Source organism: Cryptomeria japonica, chromosome 6 (genome assembly GCF_030272615.1).
Source record: "Cryptomeria japonica chromosome 6, Sugi_1.0, whole genome shotgun sequence".
NCBI lineage: Eukaryota > Viridiplantae > Streptophyta > Pinopsida > Cupressales > Cupressaceae > Cryptomeria > Cryptomeria japonica.
The window spans coordinates 443,687,156-443,710,360 of record NC_081410.1 but is presented as its reverse complement, the minus strand read 5'-3'; the positions used below and the strand labels follow the sequence as shown (position 1 = coordinate 443,710,360).

General features: G+C 36.6%; 1 protein-coding gene across 2 annotated transcripts in view; it reads left to right on the top strand.

Moving 5' to 3' along the window:
* The first annotated feature begins 717 nt into the window (after positions 1–717).
* LOC131037517 (uncharacterized) overlaps positions 718–23,205 on the top strand; it is a 114,179-nt gene continuing 91,691 nt past the window's right edge. The window contains exons 1-2 of one of the 2 annotated variants that reach the window (XM_057969676.2): positions 718–1,331; positions 5,137–5,381. In XM_057969676.2, the coding sequence (XP_057825659.2) occupies positions 942–1,331; positions 5,137–5,381 (635 nt within the window). In that variant the 5' untranslated portion in view covers positions 718–941. The remainder of the gene's footprint in view (positions 1,332–5,136; positions 5,382–23,205) is intronic. The other variant, XM_059207399.1, reaches the window with a different exon arrangement.

Genomic DNA, 23,205 nt, shown 5'->3' with positions numbered 1-23,205 from the left:
CCTATTACAACAACTTACTTGGCAAGTCCCCTGCTTATAACTAAGGTTTCAGGCCCACATCATCAAATATGATGCCACATCAGCATGCTTTTTGCCAAGGTGTCCAAAACAACTCCCCAAAAAGTGAGACCAATAGGTGTGCGAATGGGCCCCAATACTTATGCAGATGACGTGGTATCACATGATTGGTTACTTTTCACAACAAATGGTATATTTCATTCAATTATTGGTAATTATCATACAACTATTGGTGCAATGTTGTACAAAAGTTGGACATTAAATCAACAAGTATGAGGGTATTAAATCAAACGAACTCAACTACGGGGTCCTTTCCCCTATATGCCTCATTATAAAACATAATAAAACACAATTATACGCCATTAATTAACTACATCTACACAATATAAACATACAATAATCTCATATTCTATAAACTAGAAGTACAAAATAATCTCATACATTATAAACCACCTATAAACTAAATCTATTACTAAGATTAAAAATACAAAATAAACCCATGTATTAGAAAACCACCTCTAAACTTGACCTACTAACAAAATAGAGAATATAAAGTCTTTTTGGGTGAGAAATTATTAAGAATCTCCTCCATACCTATTAAGAGGAATGGATTATTCCAATGAACAAAGAGAAAGCTATGTGAGAATATATACGCTTCTAAGGGTAAATTTATGGTTCAAAATGACTCAAGCCCATTTTGAATTGAAAAGCAATTTCTCCTCCACCGTCATTTTTTCCTCGTTTTTGGCCATCCCTGCAAACAAAGGTACAGAAAAAGGCTTCTCTTGTTTTTCTCCCCTAATTTATTCATTTTTCCAAAGCACAGTGAGTAGAATGCATGTAGCACCAGATGCACGATCATTAACTCTGTTGTGAGCACGCTAACCCTGGTTAGTGAGTGCCTAAAATAAACTATTGTGCAGATGTCTCTACACACAGGGCATTATTATGACTGCTGCATTAGCAAAACTAGGAACATCGTCGTACCAGAGTCATGTAATCAAGGAGAAGGCTTACGGTTAGCTAGGGCTAAAACCCTGAATAGCTGGGGGAATTGTTGTAGCAAGCTTCAGCAGCGGGAAAATGGTAATGCAGAGAAGAAGAGGTGTAAATGCAGGCGTAGGATAGAGGCAGTATTGCTTAATGGTGACAAATTCAAAGGAGTTAATGAGAATGTTTTGAAGAGTGTGGATGTGGTGACATTGGGGAATCTGTGCGTGGACATTGTGCTGAATGTGCCGGAGTTGCCCCCGTCTTCTTTGGAGGACAGGTATCAGTACATGCTCCAGCTTGCTGCTTCCAATCCGGACAAGGTTAGTGGATATTTTTCTATGTAAATTAGGGATCATTTTAGTGGCTAATATTCGTCAACTGGCTATTATTTTGGCAAATTTTCTGCAAGAACATGTTCCTCCTCGGTGCTTCCCATGCCCATAAGGTTGATAATTTTGTTTCCCAATTAGGATGATTTTATTAGCTACTATTCGTCTATCGGCTATGTTTATGATAAATTTTCAGCAAGAATATTTGCATATGCCCCACCTTGCCACTTCTAATCGCATCAAAGTTAGTGGATGCTTTGCTTGCAAATTAGGGATGATCTTAGTGGCTAATATTTGGCCAATCCGTCGGCTATTTTTTGATAAATTTTCTGCAATTATATTTGTTCATGTTCCACTTTGTGGGTTCTAATTCTGACAAGATTAGTGGACATTTTTGTCTGCAATTAGGGATGATTTTAATTTCTACTGTTTGGTCAATTAGCTATACTTTTTGACAAATTTTCTGCAAGAAATTTGAACATGCATTGTCTTGCTGCTTCCAATCCCAACAAGGTCATTGCATTTAATTGGCTACAAAGTAGGGATGATTCTAGTTGCTAATAATTGTCAATTGGCTGTTTTTTTGAGAAATGTTCTGCTTCCAACCATGACAAGGTTAGTGGGCATTTTGTCCACAAATTAGGGATGATTTTAGAAGCTACTATTTAGTCAATTGGCTATATTTGTGACAAATTTTCTATAAAATGGTTTGTACATGCCCTGCCTTGCCACTTCCAATAGATTAGTGGATATTTTTGCTTGAAAATTAGGGATGATTTTTGTGGCTGATATTCATCAATTGGCTATATATTTTTGGCAAATTGTCTGCATGATATTTGTACATGCTCACCTTGCCGCTTTCAATCCTTCAAGGTTTTTTCCTGCAAATTGAATATGATTTTAGTGGCTACTATTTTTCAATTGGCTATATTTCTGATAGATTTCTGCAAGAATATTGTCATGTTCCAGTTCATGGCTTACCATCCTGCAAGATTAGTGGATCTCTTAACTATCAAATGCCGTGAACAGTATTAGAAATTAATAAGATTAGTGTAAATAGTCCTACCATTGCAGGCTGGTGGAGGTCACACTCAAACTTTGCACACAGTGGGCTTTAAGCCTAACAGAGTTTGAACCTGGGTCATCCACATTAAATACACTCCCTTGCAGCCATAAGCTCCCATTCAACCACAAGACCCCCTGGCAAACCATAAGTTAACCTCTTTTTCTTTTCTTTTTAATATGGTAAAAATTGCCTTTGCAGAGTAATCTTCTGTTTCAAGGTCTCATATTTCTCATCAAAGTTATCTGGGTTTGCATTCGACCTGTTGGGGTATACCACACCTAGCAGCTGAGATATTGTATTTTCCCCAATTAAAAATACATAATCATATTTCCTAAGCATTTAAGGTTATATATTCTAAAATAGAATGTATCCAATTTAGATATTCTATTATCTCCCTTAAGCATTTGAACTTAGAGTTCTCCTTTTGAAATCTCAATACGTATACTACTCGAACTCATCTTTTCCAACTATACAAATCAATAATAGTAATAAGCTAGTTATCTGTAATCAGCTTAAACTCAATATTTGTTAATTTTAATAAGAAATTATACTGTAATGCATAAAAAATATTTTTTTTAGTAAATTAATCAACTCCTTTTCTGCCCACAATCGATGATGCCTTCAGAATTATAAATAGAAATCTCTTGCCTCTCACACGTTAAAGTCCAGGATACTTTGCTTGAGTAGTAAGGTAGAACAATTAGCATTTTCAAGGCTAGGGCTCAAACTTTGGCAGTTAAGCTGCTCATGTTAAAATGGCAATGCTAAAGACAGGCTACGTGTGTGTGCCGTGCGTTGTGAAAAAATAATTGGGTCCATTACTCTCCAGGTATCCTCGCAACGAAAAAATAATTACATGGAAATCAATTTTACTTCCTACTCATATCTGATGATGGGTTGCAAAGTTTCAATTTGAATGTCTTGCCTCTGAAAACAACATACAGCTAAATGAATTCCATTTTGTTCACAATTGATTATTTTTAGAAATCAAAGAGATCAAACTTTTTATCTGGTAATTAAGAGTCTTTCAGACCACCAGGGCTTGAGCTTGGGTTTCTTCCTCTGTGACACCCCATCTTGACTGGTAGATCCAGCCGGTTGGATCCCTACTTGCAAGTGATGATATGTTGAAAAGTTGCAACCTGATTTTTGTTGTCCCTAAAGATAACACAATCGTTATGGAAATGCACAGCACTAGTAACTTTCTTGTTTAATTAAATTCATAATTTCATGACTAAAGTTTTGCTTGTTTTGTGTTTGTTTTAAATTTTTAGTATCTACATTTTTCGACAGTGCTTTACTTAAAATATCTAGTTGGAAGCAATTTTTTGGATGAAATGCTGTTTTGGCCAGGATTATAATTGGATTAAATAAAAAAATATGATTTTCTTTCAAAATAGGATTATAGTTTGAGAATATCCTCTCTTGAGCCCACCGTCCCTAGTACTGCACCAATCCCAGCCTTAAATCCCCTGACGATCCTGCTCCATAATGGGATTCCCCCATTTGATGGCATTCTTGGCCATCCTTATAATAGTTGTTTTGGTTTGGAAGGTCATGATTGCCACAGATGGCAGTAACTGCCCATGTAACCACTGCGACACCATTGCCTACTAGCTTGCCCAGACAGCCAGTGTGGTTAGTAAATGGCCAGTACACACACAATAACGGCCCGCCAGAAAAGGGAATTGAAACATCACAGTCCAACCAATTAGCCACTAATAAAATAGAACAGTCTGCCAAAAAAGAAAAATTGACGCTGGCCTAACGCACCCCTTGATGAAGACAAAATACAGCTAAAAATAAGGTGAATCAACCTCTCCAATAAGAGACAAATCTGTCCCTTTTTATTCTTCTACTTACACAACCTCCCAGAGGCTGTTTTATGCATTGAAGTGACCTGCAACAAGTATGAATGAAGATAACAGACTTCATATGCAACATTTTGATGTTCCGGATCATCACTAAGATCCAAGAGACCCTAATCCTAAACAAACACTCATTGTCTATTCCTTCAGCACAAAATATAGTTTCCACAGCAGATGCTGTTGTGCAGCCAAGACAATATCTTGTGCAGCAACTAAGATGCTGCAGAATAACTAGGTCTCTTGCACAGCAACCTTCTAGACACCTGCAGCAGCTTACTATTGTCACGTTTGACTGAGAACCTTATAGATCTGAACATCCAAACCAAGTTTTCGGATCAAAAGTGCAACTTTTAAACTGCCAGTGTTATATATGTGTGTGTGTGTGAGTCTGTCTAAATGCTAGAATTATATGTGTGTTTCCCTCTGTGTGTGTGTATCTCTCTGTCTGTCTAGCTACTTATATAGTTGCAAACTTGCACCCCTTGTCAGCCAATCATTTCAATCTTTGCTGCAAATCCTTTTCTGTAACAGCACCCCAACACATTTTCTACATAGCTGGTAATAGTATATCTGCACACAAAGATTTGGAAAGAGCTAATTTTCCACACACATTTCAGGATAATTTTTTGTGCACTACAGTATTTAACCAATTCTCTGCTTTCAAGTTGTTTGTAAATACAATTTAGCTTGGACCTAGATACAAATAACCTATTATGGTTGCTTGGTCAACTTTATGTATGTCTTAACTTATAGAAAGATTTGGAACTAGATGCAAATAACCTATTATGATTGTTTGGTCAACTTTCTGTACGTTTTTACTTACAGAAAGATGTGTAATTAAGGGTGATATTAATGTGTGCAGAGATACTGGGAAGCAGGTGGTAACTGCAATTTTGCTATTGCAGCTGCCAGGATTGGTCTGAATTGTGTACCACTTGGTCAACTTGGCAATGAAAAGTATGGTTGGTTCCTGGAGGATGTTTTGGAGAAGGAAGGCATGAACATTGTGAGAATTGATGAAAATAGTGAAAACCTAAGCAGTAATGACAATGAGACAGTTCTGTGTTGGGTTCTTGTAGACCCAGGCCGACACCATAGTTTTTGTAGGTAATTGATTTGGTATATGATGCCTTTGTAGTTTGCATTATTCTTCTTCTATTTTATTTTATTTTTTTCATCAAAACAAAGGAGCATTAAAGCTTAATCGAAGACTAAATAGCTTCTTGAGGAGCATATTCCTGTTGGTTTGATTTTAACATCCATATTTTGTTTCATGTGTTTTCCTATTTGTTGTGGATAAGGACTTATATCAGGTGTTTGAACAATCAGCAGTTCACTGTCAAAACGTTTTTACTATATCATCAAATATTCCTTTTTCCTGCAATCAGATATACATCTGGATATTATATATACAACATAAATTGACTCGTCTTTGATTCCACTGGGAAGAGTCATTCACTTGATTGATTTATATAAGTTGGAGATTGACTTGTCTAATGTGAACTTAAATTATTGGGAAGTAATGTTCTGTTTTGCATTAGAAGGATCTGATCTAGGCATCTGAACACATTTCGGCTTCCAAAAGTTCCAAATCAACTCAGAAACATTTTGAAAAACATTTCCACATCATTTTGGAGGCATTTTTAACATAGTTTGGTTGTTTCCAGCCAATTTGGGGTTTGCATTTTGATGAAAATCATTGAAGTTAGAGCTCTTTTCCAATTTATTATACCCTTTTAAAGAAAGAAACCCAATAAGGGTATCAAAACATGGATACAAAATCAACAGCTGGCCCCATATAGAAACCATAGTTGATTGGAAGGATTAGAGAATGGATATCATATTTGAAGCAGACGGCAAAACGGTAAAGTAGTATTTTTCCTTAATGAAAATGAAGCATATTAAATATTAACAAAAGATTGGGCTACGGTCTTTTGATTCCCCTGATAATACCTAGATTCATGTGTCACTGGTCATGCTCCCCATATTCATGAAGGCCACCTTGGACAAGGCTGGTTGCTGGTACAAGGTAAATTTTGATAGAAGAGATACTTATCTGGATTGTTTAGTGCATTCTGGCCATGCATTGAAAAAGATAGCAGGTGTGATTTGTACCAATGTATCCAAAAGAAATTCCAAGACCAGTTGCTATTTTTCACAATCTATTCGAAAAGCATTGTAATAAATATCATTTATTAATGCCGTGGATTTATGAATAGTTGTCACACTTTTCAAACAATTCAGTACATTGATTGAGTCCTTGTAAAGTTCAATTATTAAATTTGCACAAAGGAAGAAGAAATATGCAATTTATTGGCTATCCAAATAATAACACTTAAAAAAACAAAGATTGATTCTACTTGATTTAATAGTCTTGCAATTTAGGATATTTCATCCCATTGAAAGCTAACACATTAATATCCTCCCTTAAATTTGGTTGGGGACACAAAATGGAAAGGTTTTATTACATAATATTCCTCCTTGATGGTGACTTTCTCTCAATAAAAGCATGCCTCCTAAACTATGATGGCATGATCAAATGCCGAAGCCAATGATCTATGATGTGCAACAAGCAACAGCCAGAGATCAATTACTACTCCAAGCAAGGTGTATGATGCTATGGACTCAACCAAGAGCATTCTTTTAACTGAATAGTCATAGACTAGACCAGTGTCTCATAACAAGGCATACTTTAAGAACAGTCATCACATTATGTCATTATCATGTGGCAACAAGAAGCAGAATACACATGAACAAAGCTGCCATAAAGAAAGTTATCGCAACCACTAGTATGGCCAATGATAATTTTCCAAGAGTAATTCTCTCATAACAAGGCATACTTTAAGAACAGTCATCACATGACTACTGGTGTCTTATGTCATTACCATGTGGCAACAAGAAGCATAATGCACATGAACCAATCTGCTGTAGAGAAAGATATTGCAACCACTAGTATGGCCAATGATAAGTTTCCAAGAATGATTATAGTTCAACCCATCCTCACGTTAGTCACATATCACAAGTTGGTTTTCCCACTAATACATGCATCTTGAATGACACCCTTGTCTAATAAAAATGAAGCAACAACCAACATGCAATCAATGCTGCAATGAAAAGACAGATGTAATGGTCATGCAATTCAATGATAAATCATTTGTGATTGAAATCTAGCAGTTGTAGTATTGAGGAAACTGAAAAAAAAAAGATGCTCACAAACAAGAGCTCAAATGGTGCTGCTACCAAACATCAATCTATCCACGAGTCTTGATAATGGCTATTGATTTAAGTTTCTAAGCTGATAGTTCTGGTATGAGAATGGGTATGGGTTCAGGGTTTGCTGGTGTGGCTATTGTTTTTTCTTGGGTATGGGTATGGCATATCTATAGCTCAAATGGTGCTGTGGCCAAACATCAGTCCATCCACAACGAATATTGATAATGGGTACCGATCTAAGTTGCTAGTTTTGGTATGAGAATTCGTATGGGTTTGGGTATGCCTTTACAACAGTTGTTTTTCCCTGGCATGGGTATGACAGTATATATGTATGTGCATAAGCATATGCAAAGAAAAATATACACTATAGAAAATTGAAAACACATTTGATACTTGCTACTAAGAATATGCATAATACAAAATTGAAATTACATTTGACATTTGATACTATCATACTTGATAGCGATAAAAGTAATTGATAATTTGGTGTGATATCATATATGTTAAATCAGTACGATAAAAAAATTGTATCATGCTCTCCAATGAAAGCATCTAGATCTAAGTCATCACATAGTTCAACTTCATCTGAACCACAAGCAACTACAATGACTCTCCCACTAGCTAGATCACGTAAGTTGACATATAGGAGCTATATACCAATTATTTGTTGCCCCTTGCTTTTAGTCAACTTCCTATGTGATAGGAGGTGCAAGTTGCATAGACCAAATCTTTTGCTTTTTTGGTAGCCAACTAGTTGTGCTTAACTGAATGGATCGAGTACTATGCACTCCAATTTAGTTTAATTGAAGAACTCACAATTTGTTGAAATTGGAGAGAAAGTCAATATAACTTAAAAATGTGAAAGAATGGTAAGAATGCTAATAAATAAAAAAATGCTTATCTATGATAGAAGTTTGATGGCAAAAAAAAATAAAAATGCTTATCTATGATAGAAGTTTGATTGCAAGGTGTTGGAGGAACATATAACTTTGCCCATTTAGGTGCCACCATGTATGTGCATCTATCATATATTTGTCTCAAAAGACCACAAATTCTATGATCTTGTGATGAGAGAACCTAACAAACTCAGTTCTAACATTACCCACTATTTCTAGATTTGAGAAGATTCTTCTGAATGCTTTCTTGTACCCTTCAACAACTTTGTTGTCTCTATGTTGCCATACTCCTAGGCAAAGAAAGTATCTCTATTCTATAATATTGGGAGATAATACACATGCAAGGAGATGTAAGGGTGTGGGCATCTTGTTCCAGCAGTCAAGAATGATTTTTTTCACGCACATGCAAAATGTTTCTTTGGGGTCATTATCCTTCTCTGCTGTTATGGTTTTTATTTTTTCTTTCATGGTGTCCATGCCATCATAGATTTCTCCCAAACATGATCAATATCTATCAACAAGCTTGTTCATACTCATGATGGGCTTGGTGAAACTCAAAATGTAGTCTACACAAGCTCACCAATCATCTAGGATCAATGATTTGAATTTTTCTGTCTCGTGTGAATTCGATTTCCTCCATACATTCCATTGGTTGATGGGGAAAAATCCACTAGCTGTTATTTTTTTGAAGCCATGGACATGGCAAAGGAGGCAATGCAGTCCAAAATGTAGAATAATGAGAGCAAACTCATGCCAATTTGAGAGATCATTGATGTAAGATGGGATCACCAAATGCATTGTCACTTCCGTGTTGTAGATTATTTCTTGAATCACTTTATCTATTGTATTCCAGCATATAATGAGAATGGAGAAGTGAGAACAAGGTTATTCATGTGTATTTTGGTTTCCATAATTTTCTTCAAATGCATTGTCACCTCCATATTGTAGGTTATTTGTTGACTCTTTGTATCTATTATAGTCCAACATGCAATGAGGACGGAGAAATGAGATCAGGGTTATTCATGTCCATTTGCACATTTTTCACCAAATGCATTGTCACTTCTTGTTGCAAACATTTTCTTGAATCCCAATTTTTATAGTTCATCATTCAACAAGGATGGAGAAATGATAACAGGTTCATTTATGTGCATTCTCATTCTTTCCCAATCTAGAGGAAGGATGCGTAGCCATCACAGAGCTGCCATCATTGTCATCTCTCAAGCAGGCAAGGGGTTTATTCTCTGATATATTCACAATGGAATCAAGGAAGATGGTAACACTAGGTATTAATTTTTACATTAATAATTTGGAATTAAATTTAATACCATATTAAATGGAATTTAATCGCATGTACTTATAAATAATTTTTTCTAACTATTCTAATTTTATTGCAATGGTGGTAGTACTCTGGCCATGATGCCAAATTACTTTGTTGGATGGCAATGCAAATTCTAACCTAGCCATGCATGTCTTCTATAATGCCCCCAATTTTTAAGTTGACATTTAATTAAATTGATTTTTATTAAGTTATCAAAATATTCATTTGATGACTTAATATTAATTAAATTAATTAAATAACTATTAAATAATAAAATATTATTACAAGGTCACTTTATTTAGTGAAGTTCCCCAGTCGGCTTGATCTTCTAGATGTTTCCTGGAGGACTTTATAAGGACGTCCTGGGGTTGTAGCAAGGGCATGCTTGGGATTGGATAAATGTTTTATGCTTTTTGGAGACGAAAACCTTTAGGAGTTTAGCAGAAGGGTTGAACGAGAACCTGGTCCATCGTGGGAGTGGATTTGTGATAGAGTCTACATTGTGCCAAATTTGTGAAGTCTCCATTGGAGACAAATTTGCAGAGGTTTCCTATGAGATTCAGAAATAAGGACTGATATACTGATATGTAACAGGGATTCACTATGCAACTTTAACAACAACATTTTAAAAGGAAATTAAAAAGAGATTTACATCAACTAACATCTTAAAAGAATGAAATAGTTAACAGAAAGCATAATAAGTTTTTTTTGATCAAAGATTTAAACTTAATAGATGTAATCAGTACATACATGCAACGTCTACAATTTACTAAAACAATAAAGGAAGTCAATGATTGGAAGAGGGAAAGTATCATCAGGCCACTTTTCCGCCGAACCACAGACTTACTAGTCCCCCGTGCCATTTCCAATTGGAAAGGCCTGACCCTTTGCAGGGAGGTAACGAGAAGTTGAACTCATGGCATCTAAGACTGGTGTTTAACCCTACACAATCTCTAGTCGGTCACACACTATAGGCTACTCCTAACTAGTATGACCTCTGACCCGGTTGTATATCTAGATTAACGAATTGACTGACACTCATAATAAATAGTATCACCTTGGCCAAAGGTTTTAATGTAATTGCAATTACGCTAATGCATGAAGTCAATGTTCATCACCCTTACTCGGCTTGACTAAACCCTTAAAGGATTTCCAAGTCATCATGTCAGACCTTATGCTAACTGCATAATGACTCTACAAAGCTCATTGGTTGTCAATGAGGATCTCGAGGTGACATTTATGGGAGTAGCGTGATTCTTTTATTGGCATTATCATGGACTAGAGAAATATAGAGTTCATTCCTGAACCCTTGAGCTGCAAACTGCCCTCTCAAGAGAACAAGAACAAATTCTTTGTTTTGAAGGTACGATGAATTCACTAAACTCAATTATCTAAGTCGATTCTTTACAAAATATAAGTCTAGGACAATAGTGATGTTTCATAATTCCCGTAGTTCCCTTACTGTCTACTTAATATAGTTTACCATTTTCTGTCCGTTGCAAATTGTTTTCAACTGTACAGTTACCAGAGATTAAAATTCCTCATTAACAGTATTTTTGTCAAGCTCTAATTTAATTCCTCCAGAATCTACTGGTTATAGTTTTCTTTTACATTCAAAATATTATCTATGGCTCAGTTTCTAGGTTTCAACTACGCCGTAATTTTCTTGAAGACCAAGGTTTAATCTTATTTCTTGATACCACAATGTGGTTCATTGAAGGCAGTGATAGCCAAGCACAAGAGCTTCGCTGTACTCTTTGATAATATTGCTATGTTTCCTTAATGAAACAAACTAATGTTTACTGAAAAAGTATGTAAACTCATATTATTCTGTTCTTTAAAAGACTTTCAAAATTGTACTTTCTTTTATCAGATGAGTATTTGAGAAGTAAATCGTATTTCACTCTTCTCCTGTTAAATTAACTTACTTTTTAAGATTTTCAAATTCTGAAGGTAAAAATACGTATTACATTCTTCTTTTATTAGCTAAGCTGAAATGTCCCCTATTTAGTCATAATTAACCTTATTTCAGTATGACTTAGATTAGTTAAAATAAGATAGTGGTTTATCAAAAATAATCAAATGTGTATCATTCCATATTCTATTGATTTGATTGATTGATAAGTAAATTGCTCATTAATTAATTTTAAATGATTAACTTCAACAATTATAACTTTTAACCCCTGCATTACTCCAGTTTAAGAGGAAGAGAATGACTATGTTGCCAAGCGCTTTGATACCAATTTCAATAGGCTTCCCTCAAAGTTTACAGATTCAAGCCCTTACCCCATTTTGAACCCTGTCCTCAAGGTTCTCAGGTCGCTGATCCCCACCCTCTCTTGGGAAACAACCCATTGACTAGATATAGACTGCCCCTCTTGGAAACAAGTCCATTGCCTCTCCTTAGTTACTGGTAGTAATGGCAATTATATATTAAGTAATTTCACTATTATACCAATTTAAAGTAATTTTCTCTTACTGTTATCATAATTTATTTAAATATCAAGTTTTATTATATATCTGACTGCATGTATGTTTGTAAATATCCAGTGTAATAGTGTTTACTGCTATTCTACAATTAGATAACCAGTTAGTTTCTCTTCTAAGAGATATTCATATTCTCTCTAATGTTTATTAATGAGTTCTTTCTGATTTTCAATCTAATACTGTAAATTTCTACACAAAGACATATATATATATATATATATATATATCTAAGTTACTTGTTCTTTGGGTATTGGCTTGGGTCCGGGTCCTGGTTCGTGCCCGGTCCTAGTCCAGCCCGGGTTCGACCTGGGTTCCACCCGGGTCCTTCCCAGGTGGCCGGGTTCCCTGTGGGTCCTGGGTCCTGGTTTGTGCCCGGTCCTCGTCCGGCCCGGGTTCGACCTGGGTTCCACCCGGGTCCTTCCCAGGTGGTCGGGTTCCCTGTGGGTCTTGCGCCCGGCCACCTGGGAAGGACCCGGGTGGAACCCAGGTCGAACCCAAGAGGACCCGGGTGAACCTAGGAGGACCCAGGTGAACCCAGGCCCATGGGTTCCCAAAAAACGAGGCCCATGGGTCAAAAAACAATAAAAACCAATAAAAAAGTACTTTAAAAAATAGTAAATTAATAAGTAAACCCTAATTCGCCCCTTTATGATACATTTCATGCATCAAAACATTCATTCAACTCATTCTATTTGCATTTTTGAAGATTTTTCCTCTAAAGCCGGGTTTCTTAGTTTTTGCATTTTTCTTTGAAGGTAGAGACTATGAAGATGTGAGACACGCATAAAAGGCATAGGAATCATTGGAGAAGGAAGACTTAGCCATCAAAGGTTAGTGAATCTGAATTTTTTACAAGTTTTCAAGAATTTTTTAAAGTTTTTTTCAATTTTTAAAATTTTTTTAAAAAGTTTTTCTAAATTTTTTTAAATAAGTTTTGTATTTTTTTTTACACTTTGTATGCATAGTATGGGGTTATGATGCCGAAATTTTATCAATTTTTTTCAATAATGTTGTGTTTTCTCTTTTTATTTTAGGTGCATTATTCATATAATCACACATAATGGCTGAAATTGGAAGTGCAAGTGCAAGCTCTAGTTCAATTCCCCATGCCCGAACTGAAAATAACCCTTTTAAAATTGATCAAGATTCACCACTTTGGCATTATACAACAACGATCAAGCAAGTGTCTGGTGATGGGGGTTTTGTTTGGAAGTGTAACCATTGTGGCACTGAGTATACCAGCTCATACTATCGAGTGAAAGGCCACCTTTGTTTCATCCCCGGGCGTGGAATAAAATTTTGTAAGGGATCAGATGGCAAGGGGCTGCCAAAAGCTCTAGTTTTGGAATATGTTAGAGAACAAGAGGAAGCTGATAGGAGAAGTGGCAAAGCAAAGATTGATTATCCTCTTGTCCAGTCAAGCTCGAAGACTACGAGGCCTTCTAGTAGTATTGGCTCCACAAGACCAACCGGATCACATCCTTTCATGCCAAAACCACCAGTTGCTCCACTAGAGAATCAAAATGTTGTGGCTTCACGAAAAAGAGGCCCATTGGATACTGCCTTAAAAAATGAAATGAGAGAGATTGCAGATCAAAGCATTGTGCGTTGCATTTATGGCAATGGGCTTCCTTTCAACCTTGTTAGATCACCTTACTTTCGGGACATGATACATACCCTTTGCAACACACCTTCTGATTATGTTTGTCTAGGGTATGAAAAGGTGAGAACCACCTTATTGGCAAAGGAGAAAGCATCCATAGAGTCACAGTTGAAAGTCATCAAAGATACATGGCCGGAAACGGGTTTGACCATTGCTTCTGATGGATGGAAAGATTGTAAAAATAGGCCATTGATCAATGTTATAGCAGTGTGCCCTAAAGGGGCAATGTTTTTCAAAGCGGTGGATTGTGAGGGGCAAGTGAAAGATGCAAGTTTCATTGCCAATATCCTCATAGAATGCATTGACATGGTGGGGCCTCAAAATGTTGTCCAAGTCATAATGGACAATGCTAAAAATTGTAGGGCAACGGGGACTATAGTGGAGGCTACATACGGTCACATCTTTTGGACACCATGTACAGTCCACTCACTCAATTTAATCATGCAAAAGATTGGCACACAAATTGATTGGGTGAAAAAACTACACGAGGAGGGCGAGGAGATTCAAATGTTTGTGACTAATCATCATATGTCACAAACCATTTTTAGGACCTTCTCCAAGTTGGAGTTGTTGAAGGTAATTACTAATTTAAATTTTTAATTTTATTTTTTAATTTTTAATTTTTTAAATTTTTTATAATTGATATATGTTGTGTATTTTCTTATGTCATGTTAGGTAGTTGAAACACGATTTGCATCTCACACACTCGTCTTAAGACGACTTGTGAAGGTGCGAGAGGCCTTGAGTTCTATGGTCATCAACGGATTGTGGAGTGTATGGAAGCAAGCCCAGACAGAAAGAGCTCTAAAAGTAAGAGCATTGATCCTTGATGAGAAATGGTGGGATAATGTGGAATATGTTTTGAATTTCACTGAGCCCATCATGAGCATGATTAGGTATGGTGATACTGATCGCCCATGTTTGGGTGAGATTTATGATGGCATGGATTGCATGGTGGAGAAAATAAGAGAAGTAATAAAAAGAAAAGTAAATGACCCAACGGAAACATTTTTCAAAGTTGTGTAGAATATTATTGTTGACCGTTGGAACAAGATGACCAATCCCTTACATCTCTTAGCATTTGCTTTGACACCAAAATTTTATAGTGCAGAGATGCTTGCAACACCAAGGAGGGTACCACCATATAGAGATGCAGAGGTTGCTTCTGGCTATAGAGCTGACTTTAAAAAGATATATCAAGATGAGGAGACAAGAAATGTTGTCATGAAGGAGTTTGGCCAATTTGTATCCACAAAAAATCATGATGTTGTAGCTCTCAATGCTAGATATGGGATGGATGCTGATGAGTGGTGGTATGTACATGGTCAAGGCTCCGTTTACTTGCAGCTTCTTGCAATTAAACTTCTCTCCCAAGTACGTATCTTTTTATTTTTTATAGTTTTCCAATTCCATTTGATGCTATCATATTTCTATTTTATAATTTATAAATTTCTAATAATGTTTTAACTTTTAACAGGTTGCAAGTTCTTCTTCAGTTGAGCGGAATTGGAGTACATACTCCTTCATCCACTCAGTCAAACGTAATTGTTTGGGTGCAAAGAGTGCTGAGGATTTGGTCTACGTACACTCCAACCTTCGTTTGTTGTCACATAAGGACCTTGAATATAATGTGGGTGCAACAAGGAATTGGGATCTAGCCCCTGAGTGTGCTGATTTAGATGCTACAGTTGCACAACTTGCCCAAGTCTCTATAGACGAGGCAGCTATGGAACTTGAGAGAGACTTGGCTAGTGGGTGTGACATTCCATTTGATAGTGGTTCAATTGATGCTGGATTTGAACCACTTGATGACCTTGGGCTTGGGTTGGATGGTTTAGGTGAAGATGAATATGGAATTTAAATCCCATAGATGGCTTGTAATTTGAATTTTTATTGTGTCATGACATTCACATTTTGAAACTTGAATCAGTTGAAACTTGAAGTTTGAATATTACCTTTTTTGCAAATTATGAATATGATATTAGACTCTAGTTATTAGTTTACTGATAACATTTGCGATATATGGATATTTATTGGCATTGGCAATTATGGATTTATGATTTATGATTTATGATTTATGACTTATGTATGGAAAGTCACATTGTATATTTTATTTTTGTATGGATTGTATATATTGAAGATATATATAATATATGTGTATATATATAAATTTATAATTAATATATATATATATGTACAGACGAACCCGTACATGTACCCAAGAATTTTTTTTTTTGCCGAACCCGCAAATCCATACCTGAATCCAAACCCGAACCGGTAACTTATATATATATATATATATATATATATATATATGTATGTATGTATGTATGTATTCCTTTAATCATATTTCTGATATAATAATTTACAGCAGATTATTTCCCAAAATAAACATTTATAGTATAATGGTAATAGCATACCGTTGGCAGCAGACATCCACTAACAACCTTTTTCTTTTATTTTCTTTCCTCTGTTTCGATGCCTTCTCCCCATTGGAATTTTGTCCTTATAAGCTTTTTCAAGGGTCTTGTGAGCAAGGACGTGCCAACACCCTTTCCTTGCACCCCTTCCATATATCGTGAGTTTTTTAAAAAGTCTTTGCTAAGAATAATGGGATCGTGCTTTTTCAAACAGCACTTCAATACTTGAGATTAATTTATTATATTATTTTTTGTTGGTCGGTAATAATTTGTTTTTTATTGCATTATAATATAGAGAAATAACAATAAAAAATTCGAGCTTCCAGACTGCAAAATAGCCCAATTATGGATATTTTCCTTACATTCATAACCCTTAAGCCCCACAACCCATAAATTCAAAAAACATCTATTAAACAGACCTTTTCCCATTTTGTTCAGCTTTCACTACTTCACACAGGGTGAACTGCAACCCCTAACCATCTATAACCAAAAACCACCCAAACCCAACTACATCTTGCAGAAATTGAAACATCTATAAGCTGCCATAATACACTAAGCACTGTAAAAACCAACTGTAACTACCTTACGACACTATATAAGACATATTTATATAAATAAACCTTCCACACAGTCTAAACTAGGGCAACCCCAACATCGTCTGTGAAGCTTGCTTCAACCATTCTTCGTTTCCTCACCCCTGATTGCTTGCCTTTAGGAATCTTCTCCGGCCATGCCGGTGTCAGCTCGTTGTCTTACTTCTCATGCCTTAGAATTATCCCCTTGAGGTTCTCCTAGGCTCGCGCCCTTTCCAAAACATAGGCCTCCTTATCCACCTTCCCAATCCACCGAACGAAGGAAACTATGTCAAATTCATCAGCATCCTTAGCCTCTTCAAAACTCTTTGAGTAGTGAAAAGCAACCCCAGACACCGCCCACTCCAGGATGGAGTCCAAACCCTCGAGCATTGCATCTTAAAAAATGGATGAAATTGCCCATTTAATCGTTTCTGTGTTATCACCAGTTTCCAGATCCCAAGCTATCACCATTGAAATAATTATCAAATTCACCTTCCACCTTGAGGCATTCTCCATGAATAAAGGCCCCACGACCTCCGTCACCGTGTTAACCACCTCTGCATCCTTGAATCTTAACAGCCCCGACATTCTATCTTTGCTCACAGCTCCTTTAAATCCCTTCTGCTGCTTTTTAGTGGTTACTGTGAAGTTTGCCTCCATGTTTTTAAATTACGAGCTCCTTCACTCTGCAAATTCGCCTTCTTTCTACCCTAAAAAGCTCATGAATATTGTCGCTTCGCTCTTTGCCAATATTTACTCGACTACCTTCGTCTTTTTATAGGCCTTTCGTAGGTCTTGATTATTGATGTGACATGCCACCCTACTAATCATTTCCACGCACTTCTAAAATCCTTGGGGAGTCATTACATCCGCCATCTATCTTAATTTGCTCGCCAATCTTTATGAAAGATTTAAATGTTTTCCAAGAAGAAATTAATCATTAAATGTTGAGCATCCCATAAACGCCGCCACTTCCAGCTTTTATTGCCATATCTGATCGGATCATCATTTCCTATCTTGTGCGAGATTTCAAATCAAATTTCCCAGAGAGGGAACCACACAAATTTTTCTGCAAGATGACATCACCCTCTTGACATCACCCGTCCCACGCCTGAAAACCACTCATTGCACTGTCACATCTTCCGGAGTTGAGATCCCTTGGAAATCTTCCAGTCTAACTTCACCTTCTAATTCAAAGGACAGAGCCTATTTGGAAAGTCTATCAGTAGTTTGATTGCCTTCTCTTCGTATGTAACTAATTTTGAAATTCTCAAAATTTTTTAACTCCTCTTTAATCAGAGCTATGAATCCTTGAAGATGCCACGCTTTGATCTCCCCATTCATTATAGCCTAGATTATAATCAAGGAGTCTCCTTCAAGGTGGAGATTTCAAATACCTTGGATTTTAGCCAATCCAACAGCTAGTAGAGCTGCTTGCACTTCAGCTTCATTATTCGTGCATCACCTAAGTCTTTTGGTTCCATATTTAATTAAATCTCCATTATCATTCCACATAGCAAAACCTGCTCCTGCCACACTTCTGGAAGTTTGGGCTGCCCCGTCAAAGTTTATTTTAAACCAACCCTTCTCTAGAGGTTTCCACCGAGCTTCCAATGCTTTCTTATTCTGCCCCTTGTTGCTTGCCACTGATCCATGCTTGATCTTAATTCCCGGCTAGGCTTTCTGAATATTCCTGTCCATTAAGGTGAGGGGAGAAGTCACTGAGAAGGATTGTGAAGCAGCTGAACCTACAACCTCTTCAATTGCCCTATTAATTCTGAGCAGTAGCCTACTCACATCCTCAACCTTATCCTGAAAGATTTTGTGGTTACGCTCTTTCCAGATCTCCCATATTACTAAAGAGGGGCTTATTTTCTAGACACTTGAGAGGGCCGACTTACTTGGTTGTCTTGGCCAACTTTCAAAGACCTCTTTGAGAGAGCATTAAAGAGGACCTTGTCAATTTAAATTCCCTTGAAGATCAGACCAGCACCTCTGTGCAACCTCACAATTCAAAAGTAAATGGTCTATTGACTCCTCCGCTTTGTTGCACATCACACATTTGGAAGGGCCCACATAACCAATCCTTTTCCTTCTCTCCCCTGTTAGGATTCTACCTTTGGCAGCTAACCATGCAAAAGCACCAGCTTTCAGAAGGCACTTTTTGCTCCAAAATAGGTCCCATATTCTTGAGTGGCTCTCCTCCCTTCCATCCAAAAATTGATAGCCCAATTTAACTGAATAGTTCCCGTCCCGTGCACCACACCAAATCACCCTATCCTCTATGCCTGTAAGAAAGATCTTCCTCTGATTCAACACATTCCTGAGTCTTTACTGAGACTGAGCCGATAGATTTGTTGTCGAAAGGTCCTTCCAAACCCATTCCTTTCGAATGTCTCCTTGAATGCACCTCATGTAATCTTTTACTCTATCACCCCAAAGTTGCACCAAGTGCTCCTTTATCTCTGAGAAGTCTCCTAAACCTCTTATTGCTGAAAAACCTGCCCAGGAGTCCTCCCAAAACTTAGCTTTTGTCCCTTTACCAATCTGCCATGTTAGATGATTAGTGACCACCCCACGGCAATCCATTATGAAATTCCAAATGGCTGACCCTTTAGGGGGGTTGCGAATTGTGAATACTCTATGATCGTTTGGAGAATCCAAATATTTTGCTCGCAACACTTTGACTCACATTTCGTTTGGATTGGTGTATATGCTCCACACCAGTTTAGCCCCTAAAGCTATATTCATTTTATGCCAGTCTCTCAACCCAACACCCCCTCTAATCTTTGCTTGGCAAATTTTATCTCATACCAATAATGGGATTTTGACCTGATCATTTGCCCCATTCCAAAAGAATTTCTTCATCCTTTGTTGAATTAAATTAATAACTTTTTTTGGAATCTTTAAACACATCATAGAGTAAATAGGAATAGTTGACACCACATTTCTCAACATTAAAATTCTACCAGTTGATGTAAACCATCTACTTTTCCACCCTTCCATTCTATTTATACAACTATCAATTAGGTTCTTCCACAAATCAGATTTGTTTGCACCTCCAAAAAAGGGAATTCCTAAATACTTGCTTGGAAGAGACCCCACTTTCATGCCCAAAATTCTGCAAATTTCCGTTTGCTTACAAGGTTTGGTGTTGAAAAAGAAAATTTCAGACTTGTTCCAATTTACTTTCTGACCTGAAGCCTTTTCATATACATCCAAGGTCTCTTTCATAACTCGAGCTTCCCTTGCTGTAGCATCCCCTGCTAGAAAGGTGTCATCTACAAATTGCAAATGTGCTATTGGATTCACTCCTGCTGCAATTTGAACACCTTTCCAAACCCCTTCTTCCCACTTCTTGGAAATGAACCGCCCAAGCACTTCTGCCATAATAATGAACAAAAAGGGGGAGAGAGGATCACCTTGCTTAATGCCTTTCTTAGACTCAAAAAAGCGCTGAGGGCTTCCATTTATAATGATTGAAAATCAAGGGGAGTTGATACAACTTTTCACCCACGCAATCCATTCCTTACTGAAACCAAATCTCCAAAGGACTTTCATAAGAAAATCCCTATTCACCTCATCATAAGCTTTCCTTATATCCACCTTAACCATCATCTTTTCTGTCCTTGCTGCCCGAATGGAATGAATAGCTTCATGTGCAAGGATGATTCCTTCATAAATAGATCTGCCCGGGGCAAATCCACTTTGTTCACTAGATATGACCAAATCCAAAACTAGTTTTAGTCTGTTTGCCATAACTTCGGATATTATCTTATAAATGGTGTTGCATAGAGAGATCGGGCAGAAGTCATCAAAAGAAGTGAACTCAGCCTTCTTTGGAATCAAGGCTATAAAAGTGTTGTTGAAGTCCTTTAAAACAAACCCTTCCGTCCTTGATTCCTCTACAACTCCTAAAATGTCATCTGCTAGTGAAAAATAAATTGAATGAATGATTCAATAATTGGATAATGTATTCAACAATATACAAGCGTATATATAGAGATTACAAGACAAGGTTCTAAATGAAGAACAAGTCGTTTAAAGTGAACTACCAAAAAGCTAAACGCTAAATAAAGCTTAAAAGCTAATTAACTAAAAAGAAAAAGCTAAATGCTAAATAAAGCTTAAAAGCTAAATGACCATTAAACAAGGAACTAAATATAGGTGACTAAAATATAATTAAGTATTCTAATACCCTCCCTTAATGGTCATTCTATCTACTAACTACCCTACAGAAGACATTGCAGGTCTTTTGATCACAAATGAAAAGAACACTCTGCTGCGGTGGAGACCCTCCCTGGATCTGAAAAGTGTTAATGACCAAGAATACCAGAATCCATCCAACCCGACGTTGGGTAACCAAACTGAAACCTGAAACCATGATTTTGAGGAAAAATCGACAAACCCTCCAAAACTGAAGATACAAATCATCATTTTTGTGGAAAAAAATGGTAAAAACCCTTAAAATGATTTTTGTGGAAAAAATTGAACAAAACCTTGAAACTTCACATGGCAAGACCCAAAACACCACGTGGTAAGACACCAAACATCATGCGGTAAAACATCAGACATCATGCGGGAAAACACCAGACAACATCACGTGGTAAAACCTTGATTTTTGAGAAAAAAATCAAGCAAAACCCTCCCATGATTTTTTATGGTGAAAAATCAAAAAACCCACGCAAGCTTTGCAGATGACAGATAATAATTTTTAAGGAAAAAACTCTAAACCTTGCGAACAATTTTTGAGGAAGAAAAATGTGAAAACCCTGGGACCTGTAGGACAAGGTCTGGCCTAAATCAATCTGATCAAGGCAACGATATTCAGATATCGTGGAACATGCACTGTTTCTAGGTGTTGTGGCAGTTGTTGAGCTTCTGTTTGTGTTCCAACATGATGTTGGTCAAAGATGCCATCACGAAAATGGAGGTTGAACGAGGTCAACCTAGTGAAAGCATGAGACAAAAGAATTTGATTAAAAAATCAGAATAGAAGTAGTTGCACAAAAAATCTTAAACCCTGGAGTAGAACTCTGGCATGAATTCCAAGGTGCGAATTTCGAGGTTTGGAAGAAACCCAAAAATTAAAATTTTCTTGCAAACTTAAAACCTGAAATTTTTCCTGAAAATAATCAGAAAAAAATAATAATTTGCAAAAAATAAAAAAATACCTTTGATTTTTTTGTAAAAAAAAAAGAAAAATATTGACGATTTTTTTTTCAAAAAAACGCAAAAAAATAGGGGCAGAAACCCTAGGTCGGATGTTCAACATAAACGGCGCCCAAAAGAGACAAAATTCCCGACGTCCATAGAATTAGCAGAAATCGCTCACTGTTTTTTAAATTCCAAGGCAAATTTGTTGGCACAAAATTTGAGGCACGGAAAACGAGGCACCCAGAAAATTTGAGACCAACCTTGAAAAGCTCTCAAAAAACCCACCAAGAATCTGAAAACAAAATGCAGATTTGACGACTCAAAAATTGAGGCACGAAAAACAATGCACCCAAAAAAATTTGACGACGACCCAGTTGAGGTCTCGAAAAACCCACCAAGAATCTGCAAGCAAAATAAAATTTCGACTTGAAATGAAGGGTCAAAACCCTAGTCGAAAAATGCATAAACCCTAGGAAAATTTTCAATTTGCAAAAAAAAACTCTTGGTTGTAGGCCCGAAAAATCTCCAGAGCTCTAAAAAAACATGAACTGCTGCCCAGAACAAAGAAATTTGCCCACGAACTAGAAACCCTTGAAACCCTCAAAAAGCCTTAAAAAAAGCAAAATCGTTTTTTTATTAAAAAACAATTAAAAACAAAATCTGAAAAATATTCCAGAAAGAAGGCCATGAATTTTTAAAAAAAAAATCGGCTAACTTTAAAGAATTCCATCGACCCGTTGTGATACCATGAAAAATAAATTGAATGAATGATTCAATAATCGGATATTGTTGAATATACAAGCATATATATAGAGATTACAAGACGATGTTCTAAATTAAGAACAAGTCGTTTAAAGTGAACTACCAAAAAGCTAAATGCTAAATAAAGCTTAAAAGCTAATTAACTAAAAAGAAAAAGCTAAATGTTAAATAAAGCTTAAAAGCTAAATGACCATTTAACAAGGAACTAAATATAGGTGACTAAAATATAATTAAATATTCTAATAGCTAGGATGTCCCAAAATTTTTGAAAAAAGAGGGCTGGGAAACCATCTGGCCCTGGAGATTTGTCTGACCCTAAGCCAAAAACAGCTAGCTTCACCTCCTCCATTGACACTGGCTCCATCAACCTTTTATTGTGTTCTTCCTTCACACTTGAAGGGATAACCCCCAAAATTTGAGGCATGTCTCCTCCCTGGTTC